This window comes from Syngnathus leptorhynchus, chromosome 12 (assembly GCF_054491065.1).
Source record: "Syngnathus leptorhynchus isolate UIUO chromosome 12, UIUO_Slep, whole genome shotgun sequence".
Lineage (NCBI taxonomy): Eukaryota > Metazoa > Chordata > Actinopteri > Syngnathiformes > Syngnathidae > Syngnathus > Syngnathus leptorhynchus.
The window spans coordinates 10,364,853-10,377,009 of NC_141206.1; the positions used below are offsets into that span (position 1 = coordinate 10,364,853).

Below are 12,157 nucleotides of genomic sequence, written 5' to 3' on the forward strand. Positions count from 1 at the left end.
AATAGTCGCGCTTTGTTTTAAATTAGAAGTACAATGTTAGAAAAATGGTAAAAGCTCTCTAACTAATACACAAACAATCTTCGTTTTAATTTGTCTATTCGGAGAGCGTAACGAGCTAAGCGAACGCGCCGTTCACGCGTGGTAATACATAACGGTGATGAAAATAAAATAAACAAAGCATAATTGCACTCAAGGCAAAGTGAGACTACTATGTCGGGATTCATTTGTTGGTAAACATGAACCAAACAGACGAACGAACGTAAAGTGTGTCTATTGTGCGGGCAGGATGACCGCGGGAGCTCTGCCAAGCTCACATGTGAGTCACGCTGAGAGGTGCCATTAATACGCTACTACTATTGACCAGCGGCCGCCCACGAAACGCTGTTGCCATGCCCAGCTGGATGGATGAGCTCTTCAAGCGGCAAATGGCAAGTCAGAAAATGCGCTGGAACACACTGTGAGTGTAATTATGTAAAACGCCGCCACAAAAACCGCAAGTGGGCTACCGACAAAATGATGAGGATGGAATATAGAATGAAAAGCGCCAAAGATATTTCTATAATCTGCCATAGGGAAAAACAATCGCAAGTGATATAAGCTAGCCTCCTCGCTGGGGAATTACTGTATCTCTTTAGCAGTCACGCTAAACCTCAGTACTTCCAAACACTTCCGAATGCGTGTGGCACAACCTTTAATATCGCGCCTGCATCAAGGAGTCGGCTGTCACTTTTAATCACGATGCATATCACTCGCGTTAGCTACGTCTAATTAGCAAAAGGCGCGTAAAAGTCGCCCCTGGGAAGCTAGTTTTCCTTTTTCCTAATTGGTGCATTAATTAGATTGGGAAAAACACATTGTGCTTGCCTGACGCTCAGTACAGCCGCTCGTGAAAATATAATGTCGTGACGAGTGGTGAGAATTCGAGGCGACAACCACAGATCAGTTCAACCAGCTGTGTGTTGTTTTCTATTTCTAATAACTTGACATGCTCGCATGATTCTAATATTACGAAGAGTGGCCAGGAGCCACGAATGGGCCCGCTCACCCCCTCAAATTTTTGAAAGGATATTTTGTCAACATGCTCCAGCGTGAACAAAAAAAATATATATAAATGCTTCTCGGTGATTTAGCGTCATGGATAACTGCTTCCTATTTGGCCACAATTTTCTTCCACGAGTTTGTCAAAACGCTCGGGAGTCACTACAAATGCTTCGAATCAAAACGGCTGACGTCGTGTCGTTTCGGGCATGACCCAAGCCTTTGGAATTGGATATAAAATATTAGTCGTAATGCACGGAGGGTTCCGCCCCGAGTCTAGTATCCTGAAGTTGTACACAATGCGCGGAAAGAGGCGGCGGACGAGTGAGCATTCTCCGAGAATACATCAAGATGATGCTCGGCAGGGATCAGGTGCTTAATGAATGCCTCTGGCAACAGAAGGCCGCTAAGAAGAAGGAGCCAGATGGGCTGTCATGGAAAGACAAGACCCTGCATGGCATGTCCACCGACAAATTGAACAAGTGGCTGACATGGAGCAAACATACCTGTGGCTGGACTGAAAGACAGCACCGAGGCACTAATCATGGCCGACTGAGAACAGGCCCTCAACACACCATCAATATATTTCCCAAATATCATAAAAAATGGAATAAAACAGGCATCATCTATTCATCTACAATCACGCCGCCGCACTTGTAGCCTGTCCTAGGGGAGAGGCGGGGCAGACGCTGCACTAATCACCTGTCAATCACCCGACAAACATGCTTACGTTTTTTAAAAGCTCGAAACGCGATTCTTGACATCAAAACCATTAAATGAAGCAAACACAATTTCAGACGATGTTGCGCATGTATGAGTGTAGCTCGACTCGACCCCAGGTTGGCAGCCGCGCTTACAAAAAATCACGTTCCGCTCCCGTAGTGGAGACATCGACACCATTTTATGTAAACCTGCTACAAAACCAGCGCAGATCCAGTCTGGCGTTTTGGCATGTTCTACTCTCTTCTTAACTTTAGCAGTGCAGCGTTCCCGAAGCTGTCAAACATGGCGCCTCATTATCGTGTGTCATCCCCCTCCCCCCCCCACTCCCCCAACCCTCTTCATCCCCTTCCACAGGATTGAGGAGATCCGTCTCAAAGCACGCAACAGACAGAATTTGCAGCAGAAAAACCTCCATCTTGTGGAACAAGACTTTTAAATGAAACACAATTGCTGAGGTGTGTAATTTCGGGGAATTATGCACATCAGCTACATTTTTCTTGTTTCTCAGCCCACGGGCGGCACAGCTAAAAAATGCATTGGTAAGAAAGATGGGGAGGGGGGGGGGGGGGATTGGGCGTTCTGGAGTTGTTGGCAGACTTATGCTGGGTGATTTTTCCTCCACTGATCATTATGGGTGCAAATACTGCAGTGGTGAATACCGCAGTTAGAAGCAAACATTTCTAGAATCCCACGAGGCCCGCCACGCCGCCATTTCCTTTCGCCGGCCGCCTTTTGAGCGTTCGCCGTCGTCACTCCGTGGCAAGCACTATTAATCCGATACCTTTTATATAGCGCCGCACGTCTAGCTTCTCAAAGTAATTGTACACCGCTGTGCAGTAAGACAAATGGTTTAATTATTCATAAGAGCGCAACGGTTTCAAACGTGATATTTCAGCCCCGTGGAGGATGAGGAAAAAGTTGTTTTGCTACTTTCGGCAGACAGAACAAGGACAAGTAGATGATTATTATTTATTGTTTGCTACCGAGTGTATTTGTCCCTGAATCACCGGGGGAACACATGAATACAAATAAATAATAAAATAGGATTAAAAAAAAAAAAAAATTTGAATAAAACCGTACTCGTCGGCTTTAGTAAAGGCTGGGACGTAGCGCCTTGGATCATAAATAACATGCTGCTTTACTACTTTTCAAGACAAATATGAAAGTGATTCATTGATGAAAGGAGCCCCCGATTGTGGAAACTTGTTTACGTCATTTTGACCCAATGCTACTTGCAGGTGATACCATTTACCCGTTTCTGCCAAATCTTCAATCGATCCTACTTAGAAAATCTTCACGCCAGACGCATTTCGAGAGCTCTTTGGAAAGGATATTGCTTTTGAGAGGTACATTATGCTACTTTTCATGTCTCTCCCCCCCCCACCCCGCCAATGTTCCTTTTCCACAGATCAATAATCGCCTCATGATTCATGCCGTGTCAAGGCCTCGGGAGTCGCTCGCTTCGCATTGTTAGCTCGGGGGCGGATGTTCCCGCATGCGAACACGTTCGTGTACATACATCAAGCATATGGCTCCTTATGCCACAACAGAGGCGAGGTAACGCCTGGCTCGACGCGCCGGCCGCTTTAGGTGCACTTAGCTGTACACCGACGGCGTGATTGGAAGACTAATGACAAGCCAGTGACTGCCACGTGTTTGAGTTTTAAGAGCCGGTAATTACAGTCATTTTCGTTTTATCTCGGTAATAAGTCACTGACGGTAAGTCTAACGAAATGTTACTCCCCCCCACACACACACACACGCATTTTAAAACAATTCCCGGGTGTTTTGATAACATGTCTGTAGCAGGCTTTTCTCAAAGTACCGAAAGCATTAAGAACTAGAGACATTGTACAGAAGTTTTATTGGTGAAAGCAGCTCGTACTTATGGAGTCAGCACAAACTAAATTTGCCATATCCCTGATCAAATTTGATGATGCCAAAAACTTTCTTTCTCACAATAATGTTTTATTACAATCTGTCTACCCCAAATTTTGTTTACTTCTTCTTTTCATTCTTGAAATACAGATAAGCGGAATTGTAATATCGTCGACAAAAGCATTTGTGGTAAAATTTTGACCTTTTCTCGTCTTAATCTTATAAGATTGTTGATATTGCGCGGCGGAGCGTGGTGAAAGTCATCAATATAGTGGACCCACTTGCCGATATTGAAACGCGTGGCGACAAAGCTGTCGACATGACGCGGCAACATACAGTATGACTTTTACAATGGCAGTGGATTGCTCGTCCTGACATTCACGGTTATTACAACACAACAAATGTAAAGGTCACTTATGGGGAGAAGGGTGCGGGAGGAGGAGCAATGGCCGTGGTTTGACTGTGGGATTTGAAATGAGATTTCATTAGGCGTGTAATCGCATTAGCAATGTTAATAAAGAAGCTTCATTACGGGAAGGGAGACTTCAGACGCGCCACAGGTGACCGGGGCCGGCTGTCCTTGGGGAAATTTGTGTGATCAACCACTCACCGTTCTGTCGCTATTCCCAAAAAGACACGAAAAAGTGTCTTATTTATTTATGGGGTTTTTTATTTTAATTTTTATTTATATTTATTTTCATTTCTTTATTTTTCATTTTGCTTACATAATTATTTTCACTTTAGCGGCAGGCGGGCTAGCTAAGGCTAGCTAAGTTTGGCTTCTATGGCTTCCGATCCAAATGACATCTTTCCGTCACTCGTACTGTCAGATCTATTCAATTATCTTCCCCTCCAAGCTTCCTTTGCCTAAATGACATCAGAGCCCACGACAAAACATTTGTCAGCGTAGTTGACATCTGAGGATCATATCGGACAAAAAAAGGGGAGATTGCGATCGCGCAATCTTGTTTGGCGTGTTGCATTTTGCTAATCAATTTGCGGCGTGACAGCTCTCCCCCCGCCGTGCTCCGGCTCATTTTGTTTGCTAATGAAAATAAAATTGGCAGCTCCAGTCAGAGGAGCATAAATTACATGCAGATATTGGCCGTCATAAATAGCCCAGCCAAGTGGACATGCCGGCGGATGAAAGCTCGGGAGGAGACGCCGGTTCGATAGATTAATAACAGTTGCCCTTTCCCTGTTATTCCCCAGGCGGGCGAGCAAAAAAGAACATTGAGTATACACGCTATTATTGCAAACGTGCCTTTGTGTGTGGAAAGGGTGTCCCAAAAGTCACTATTTGCGGGGGGTTTTTTTCCTCTCAAATTTTGTTTCAGGTATTATTGAGACAGACGTGAGGCCATCGGTATTTGACAGCTTTGCCGTTTTGGTAAACATCTCATTCCGTTGCTCATGGCTCGCTAGTTGACATTGGAGAAGCGTTGCAAAATTGCCACTGCCTGCCTAGAAGGTTTTTGTCCCTCACTGCGGTTTGTCGCCAGTTCTTCAGCCATCCTAAGGCCAGATGGCAGTTATTGACAAAACGACTTTGCTCGGGTCACGCTGTACAACTTGACCTTTTATCGCATCCACGCGCTTTTTCTTTGGCGTACCCGTTCCGAAGAGCGGATCAGAAAACTCCACCTTACTTCCTCCCACTTCGACCTTCTCCAAAAACAACACAGAGGCTCGAATAAAAAGAGTAATTTATCAGTGTTAGCTACACGCGGCAGGTGAACCTGGGATCCGGAGCACTACCGCGAGGTTCGTAGTTATTGAGCATCTCTGAATAAATCTTCCATTAGAGAGCTCCGCTCCAGAGTTTGCGCAAGGCCCTGCTTTTGTCTACATTTTGGCCCGTTTCAATTCTAACAGCTTTGCTAACAGGAACCGTCGAGACGACTCAAAATGCGACAGACTAATTAAATTTTAAAAAGCATCAGGCACTCACTTGCGTCATTAGTTGTTCAACGCGATCGTAACCCGCCAGCGAAAGTACGCCATTTACCTTTTGATATGACGAAAAGAGTATACCCGAGGGTCGCGATCGGCGACGACAGCGTTAATCGAGTCGGACGTGTTGTACGGGAACGGCGATGAGGAGGCACGCGGGCAAACTTAATCCCAACATATTCATCCATCAAAGTCATTTAGTGACAAAAGGCGGCAAACGGGACCGTTGAGTATGGATTTTGTGCCATTGTAGCAGGAAACCGGCTAATGAATCTCAATGACTCGCAATTACCGCCTCTGTAGTTACACACAACACCGCCATCGGCTGAGCGTGTCGAGCGGAGGCGGTGGGGGGGAAAGGGAAGGGGGGGGGGTCTACAGACGTAGCGAACCCCCAGGGTGGCAGCCGCCATTGATTCCGCTCCGAGCGGCGTCTTTATTAAAACCCACATGTGAAGCGTGCGCTTGCAGAACCAAAGCCTCGAGATATTTCATTTGATGCATTGGCCGTTCTACACTTACCTTTTCACGTCGTACCTCCAAGCATGTGTACACACCCAATGAAAACACCTTAAGGTGACTTTGAATAAAGGGCTTCCTTTCGAAGGTACAGGTAGATGTGGTCTGAAATTGCGATATTTTGGACTATAAAAAGCCTTCCTTGGATCGATGCGTGCCTGTCACCTTTATTTCAATCGGGATGTCGCCAAAACAAAAATCACTCAATCGACTAACGGCATGTTAATGTTGAAATTTACCGCTCCCGGTCGTCTTTATTAAACGTGAAGTCGGCATTTTATTCTTATTTTAGTATTACTCATGCCTGAGCTGATGTGCGTCACCGGGCACCGTTTTAGCCGCTGGCACGCTCTTCCTCCCCCAACAAAAAAATTCACAGGCAAATGCAAATAGTACAAAAAGATGGTTTCGTATACTTCCCCCACTTTTCGAGTCAGAAGTGACGTGGGTTTGTTTTACACGTCGTTGACTTGTATTACGTCGGGAAGAAAAAGGCACTCAAACGGTTCCGAGCGAGCGACCTGTAACTGGCTTGGAGCCCGTGTTTGGAATTGAGACCTAAAATTATTCCCGGCCTGTTTTCTCCGCACCGGTAAAGGCGGTGGAGCAGGTTTATTGATTTATGTTAAAGAAGTGCTCTAGCGTGCGTCTGCTCCCCTTCACAGCCTAATGAACGTGACTCAATGCCTTTTGGACACAAGAACTGCTTGCCATCATCCCCTCCCCATTCCACGATCAATGGCCCTCTACGGGAGATGAGGACTTTGCCTTAAACCTATGCACGTCTGCGTAAGCTCGACCTTATCGCCTCCACGCACGACACATAACCGACCGCCTTGATCGCTTTCGCCATAGATACCATTAGCGCCGTGGTAAAAAACGAGCTGTCCGCGCCCGGATTTTCTGATGCATAACCTTTAAATTACTGACGTTTCAAAGCAGAGCTCAGAACGGCGTGACATCGGCCCCCGCTCCGGCAACGGGCGGTCGGAAACTTTGAATCGGAATGTGTACTCGAGCCTGACGCCGGTGCGGTTGGAATCATTAGCGATGCGGCAGTCTAACTTATTAACTAGTCTTCCCCGTCTATGGGGCGGTGGAGGACTCGGTATCAATGCATCACAGCCTTGTAGTATTTCTACAGAATATAACGACATGTGTACTTTGAGATTTAATACGAGACTGACCTGCATCCCCAGGTCTTGTACGTTGGTGGGCCGCAACCACCGGTCCAAGATAAAGACCTTCAAAACCAGAACAGTAATGAGGTACTTGTACTGCCCAGCATTGACCAAGTGTGGCTAATCCGCAGTAGGCGCCACACTTGGCAACAGTGATTGTTCCCCGGGGTCCGTAGCAGAAATGAATCGAAAAACAACTTCCTGCTCACCTTTTTTTTTTTTTCCATATGATGCTTAATCAGGTCAAGTGATGAGGCGATTCATGTTGTGAATTGGCACCGATGACCCGCTGTATCCTCAGTCCGTGCTGTGTTTGCAATAATGATGACAGGAAATCATTAGCCACTGATATCTTGCAGGTATACCCAACCAAGGACAAAACGTCCTAAACACACGTGTGGGAAGATGTGTTCTTACTGTTTTGATGTGCCTGGCTAAAATGTTTGCGTGCCCATTTTTCCGGTGATATGAGGAAAAACTTAGCATTCAAACGGGGTGTGTAGACTTTTGCTATCTACTGTAGTTCCACAGGATTTATATAGAACAAAACATCAGACACAATAGACGGGGATAAAGTGGCCTCGCGTAGTGATCTTAGTCTGATCCAACTCTTTGGAGAGGGCAATAACGCCGGCTGACAAATTGCACTATAAATGTCATTGGAACTCAACAGTGAGTGCATAGGAAAGGGACGGCGCTAATTCCTGGCAGTGATAATCCCATACGACTCACTCTCAAAACATTATTAGGACTCAGATTTATGGCCAAGAACATTCTGGTCATGTCAGTGCTTTTATTTGCGGATTTAATCCCCCGTGCTTTGCCGGCTTAGTGTCACTTAGAGCATGCTTGCTTGTTAGGATGATGACAACCTCGACCCATTCACCGCAATCATTTGCTGTAATTAAAGGGGGAAAAATGCCCCCCCCCTACACACACACACACACACACACACAAAATGTAGTTGTAACAAGTGTCATGACATGATTGTAGTACTTGCGTAAACTCGGCACACTCTTTCGTATCTGCCCATGTTTAGTTTCTTCACAAAACAGTGCATCGCCATGTAACAGTATTATTTGTTATGAATATTGTTCTATTACCTGAAAGAATATCCCGACCAGAATTCAACAATAATTTTCTATTAACCGGCCAATGGGATTTTACATTGCCAGCATTAGCATTGGCAATGTTTATGAAAACATTTGCACATCTGTCTTGTATTTAAAAGAGTGTCATTTTTTTTGGTTGTGTGTTTAGTTTTACGGTAAAACTCAGGGGGGATGTCATTAAATAAGATTCCACGCAATTCAAACTAAATGTTTACAATTGAGCCACTATCGAATATGAAGCATAACGTGAGAGACGAGCAAGCGGGGGGGGGGGGGAAAGTGAGCATCCTATGATTAATGGTGGGCCTGAACGAGAACAAGGTGTCCTTTTTAAAGGCGAGAAGGGATCACGTTTATCTGTCAGAGAAGGCGTTGGCGACACGAGCGCTTCTGTTATGCCTGTAGATAATCGCCAGTCGGTAGCGCCGCTGAGGGAATTCCAAGTAGTCTACACTGACACTAAATGCAAATAACCACCCAGTCTTCTATTCAATGTTACATAGGCACACGACATAGTCTGTCATTTTACTCACCTGATAGAGCGTGGAAAGGAAAAGTTTTTTTTTTTTTTAACCGTTGGGGCATGCTGAACAGCTTTTGTCGAGGGGATTTTGAGAGCGATTGCTGATGATTGCTGGAGTTGAGTTGATTTGGCTCGTGTCGAAGCTACAAAACAAATAAGAAGAGTAGATTCGGCAAGTATTAATATCATTTCAACAAGTATGTGTAGGAAATGGCTTACTATGATATTGAATAACCTGCTGTAGGGCTGCTAGTTTAGTGACCCGTTGAGCAAGATACTGCCGAACAATGAAATATTGATGAGTTAAAAAAAAAAAAAAAAAGACTGACATTTTATACAATTTCTAGAAATACACAAGTTAGCTCAATGGGACTGAGTACAACCGTGTTAAAACGTACAACACAGCTTCCTAAATAAACACGAATAATATCAGTCTTCTAACATAGTATATTTGTGAATAAAAACATTTGTACCACAAAAACCTGTACGAACAAATTTCAATGTTAAAAGATGCTCAAATAAACGATGTTGAACAAACGACGAGACTCGCGTCACTACGTTTCAATTTAAATTAGTTCGCAATGTAACACAATCAGACTCTGTGATTAAATATCGACAAGACCTACCAAACAGATATATTTTGTGTTCATTTTCTATATTAAACACTATTATATTCTTATTTTTGGCTACTAAAAGATTACCTTCGTTCAACATTAAAGATGACAGGTGCAAGGCGGGAGCTCATCAACGAAGGAGCGTCTCATCTGTGACGTCATCTGCGATGGCTGCGTGACCAAGGTGAGTAAATCAATCAATCAATAAATAGAAATAAAAATAAATAAATAGTGATTTTAATTATATTATGTTGATTTTTTACGACTTTAACACGAACTAAAAATGGTACTTTGGGCAGGAAAGCGACTGGGCATTCGGCCCGGGGTTTAAAATCCTATTTCAACGTTCAGAAGGTTGATTGCAAAACTTCTTTGCAGGTCTAATTAAAAGTAAAATAGTGAAACTGAATAAGTTGTTCTTGCGTGTATTTGCTTTGCATTGGGGGATGTAAGGACTCGTTAACATGATCCTATTATTTTTGCTAATGACTGAAACACCTCCAAGGCGGCTCAAGGAGTTGTTGTTTTTTCTTGTTTGTAATTTTTTTTTTTGACTCACGGAGGTCCTTGACAACAAACATTTATTTTATTTTATTTTAAGAAATGAAAGGACAACCCTGGAGGTATTGTTTGCACCGAGAGCCCGGCTGCGTAATTGTTTGAGAAAAGCTCCTGGCATATATTTCCAATGATTTTGCGCCCCCCTCCACTATCTTAATTAACTGTATCACTTGGCGAGGGACGGTGCGACATTACGGGGGCGACTGTTTATTGTAAATGCTTGCAAAACAACAGCCTTGACACCTTTTCATGAGTCAAACGTCCAAATCGTGGCGGGCGTCATTTTTTTCTTTTTTCTTTTTTAAGTGCAAAATTACATTTGTAATACATTTCCATGCAAGTCTCGCTTGAAGCCAGCCCGTGCGTTGCATTTAAATGGAGACAATGGGGGGGGGATTAATATGCTGAGTGATTGCTGAATCTGTCTTTCTCAGACATACAGTCGACTCGTTATGAAACCAAAGTAGATGAAAAGCAGGATGGGGGCGGTTTTCAGTGTGGGACGTTGGGCAAAACCAGCACGAAGCATTCCGAAATATTCGCTTTCAATGTGCTTTTTGATACGCTAATTGCACTCCACTCATGGTTATGGACTTTTCCCTCTCGGCCCAATTTGCACAGAGATAAAGTGGGATAAAATACAGAATCTGACATCAGGTGTCTTGAAAATGTGATTTAAAAAGTCAAATACTATATAATGCAAATATGCGACATTGTAGGTGTTTGGGATATGAAATATGCAAATGTTGCACAGCAGAGATAACACATTAGTATGATTGAAATGCAATGAAGTGGTTGTCTCTAATCGAGGCAGAAATAAGATGTAAATATGGTACATTAACAGTGTTGTATTGAAGGTAGCGTGTATTAAAAATATCAATATAACAGGAGTGATGCAAATTGCATGCCCGCTGACAGAAATGTAATAACGTACACAATAAAGATTTCCACATCTTTAACCTAAATTATTCAAGAAGGCCTCTCCTTGCACAAAACTTGAGAGTATTAAACACTTTCTCTTCATACTTTCCAGCATTTGGATGATAAAGCCCTCTGAAATATGCTGTTAGAGTATAAAAGTTAGACTTGCTGCAAAGTCAAGTAACTCTTAACCTTTTTCTTTCACTGGAAAGATGGAACTAATTGGTATACTTGATGGAAATGCACCACTCATAAGTGGGGGAAAAGTCAGATGAGATCACATGCAATATTCTGATTTCTGCTTTCAAGATGGCACAACAAGTTGCTATACTAACCCGGTTACTGTTTATGCCAACGATGTTTAGTGAGAGGCGGATTTATTTTTACTTTTTCGCGCTTCAAATTCTTGTTTGACTTCCTGGTTGAGATATTTCCAAGCTAGCTGCCCACTTCTTCACTCCAGAGGAGTGCACATCTCGATGAGACGGCTTAAAAGTATTTCTGTGTTAAAACTCTGGGAAAAAAACAGCAAGCCCTGTTTTATGTATGAAACCAGAACAAACACTCCAGCCCAGAATTTTGATTACTTGGTAGAGTATGACAGACGTTTCGTCTCTTTGCACTCTGTGCACTACTAGCTGTATTGTGTGCGAGGCATCCATTAGTGGTGCCGCCCCCCCCAAAAAAAAACAACATAGAATGAATGACCATTCATCCATTAGCGTTGGTTATGAACTCGATGGCGCTACTCATAAAACACCTACGTGGAAGAGCGCGTAGGCCGGGGTGTTGTTGAGCGCGGCCGCTAATGATGTCACGCTCGGTTGAAAGAAGAGCTTCGAGAGGAACCCGGATAATGTCTGCCAAGTGCTGCCGCCAAACAAAGTGCATATGGATCAAGAAACCGCTTTCATCTTGCCTATTCTTCTCTCAACCTTTTTTTTTTTTTTTAAAACCGGAGAATATATATTGTACATTAAGAAGATCTGACACCAAACAAAAAAAAAAAACAATTGTCACTTAAAGGTCCTTAAAGTGCAGAGGATCATAAAGCAGCAACATCAAGCGACTAGCATGTCCGCACAAAGAAACTCCATTAACATCTTGAGTTAGCATAGTAGCCTTCATAACACA

General features: G+C 43.7%; 2 protein-coding genes across 8 annotated transcripts in view; one reads left to right on the forward strand and one right to left on the reverse strand.

The window, feature by feature from the left end:
- Nucleotides 1-10,375, reverse strand: part of fibcd1b (fibrinogen C domain containing 1b) — a 66,013-nt gene extending 55,638 nt beyond the window's left edge. For 2 of the 7 annotated variants that reach the window (XM_085926926.1, XM_085926923.1), the window contains exons 1-2: nucleotides 7,502-7,554; nucleotides 7,299-7,355 (exon numbers count right to left, since the gene is read on the reverse strand). Coding sequence is in view for 3 of the 7 variants with exons in the window: in XM_085926920.1 (XP_085783046.1) it covers nucleotides 7,299-7,355; nucleotides 7,502-7,519 (75 nt within the window). In the remaining 4 variants the exon portion in view is untranslated. Of the gene's footprint in view, nucleotides 1-7,298; nucleotides 7,359-7,501; nucleotides 7,600-8,937; nucleotides 9,071-9,162; nucleotides 9,283-9,553; nucleotides 9,713-10,345 lie in introns of those variants that run through there. The other 5 variants (XM_085926920.1, XM_085926921.1, XM_085926922.1 and 2 more) reach the window with 5 other exon arrangements.
- lamc3 (laminin, gamma 3) overlaps nucleotides 9,686-12,157 on the forward strand; it is a 38,764-nt gene continuing 36,292 nt past the window's right edge. The window contains exon 1 of the mRNA XM_085926904.1: nucleotides 9,686-9,725. The gene's annotated coding sequence lies outside the window, so the exon portion shown is untranslated. The remainder of the gene's footprint in view (nucleotides 9,726-12,157) is intronic.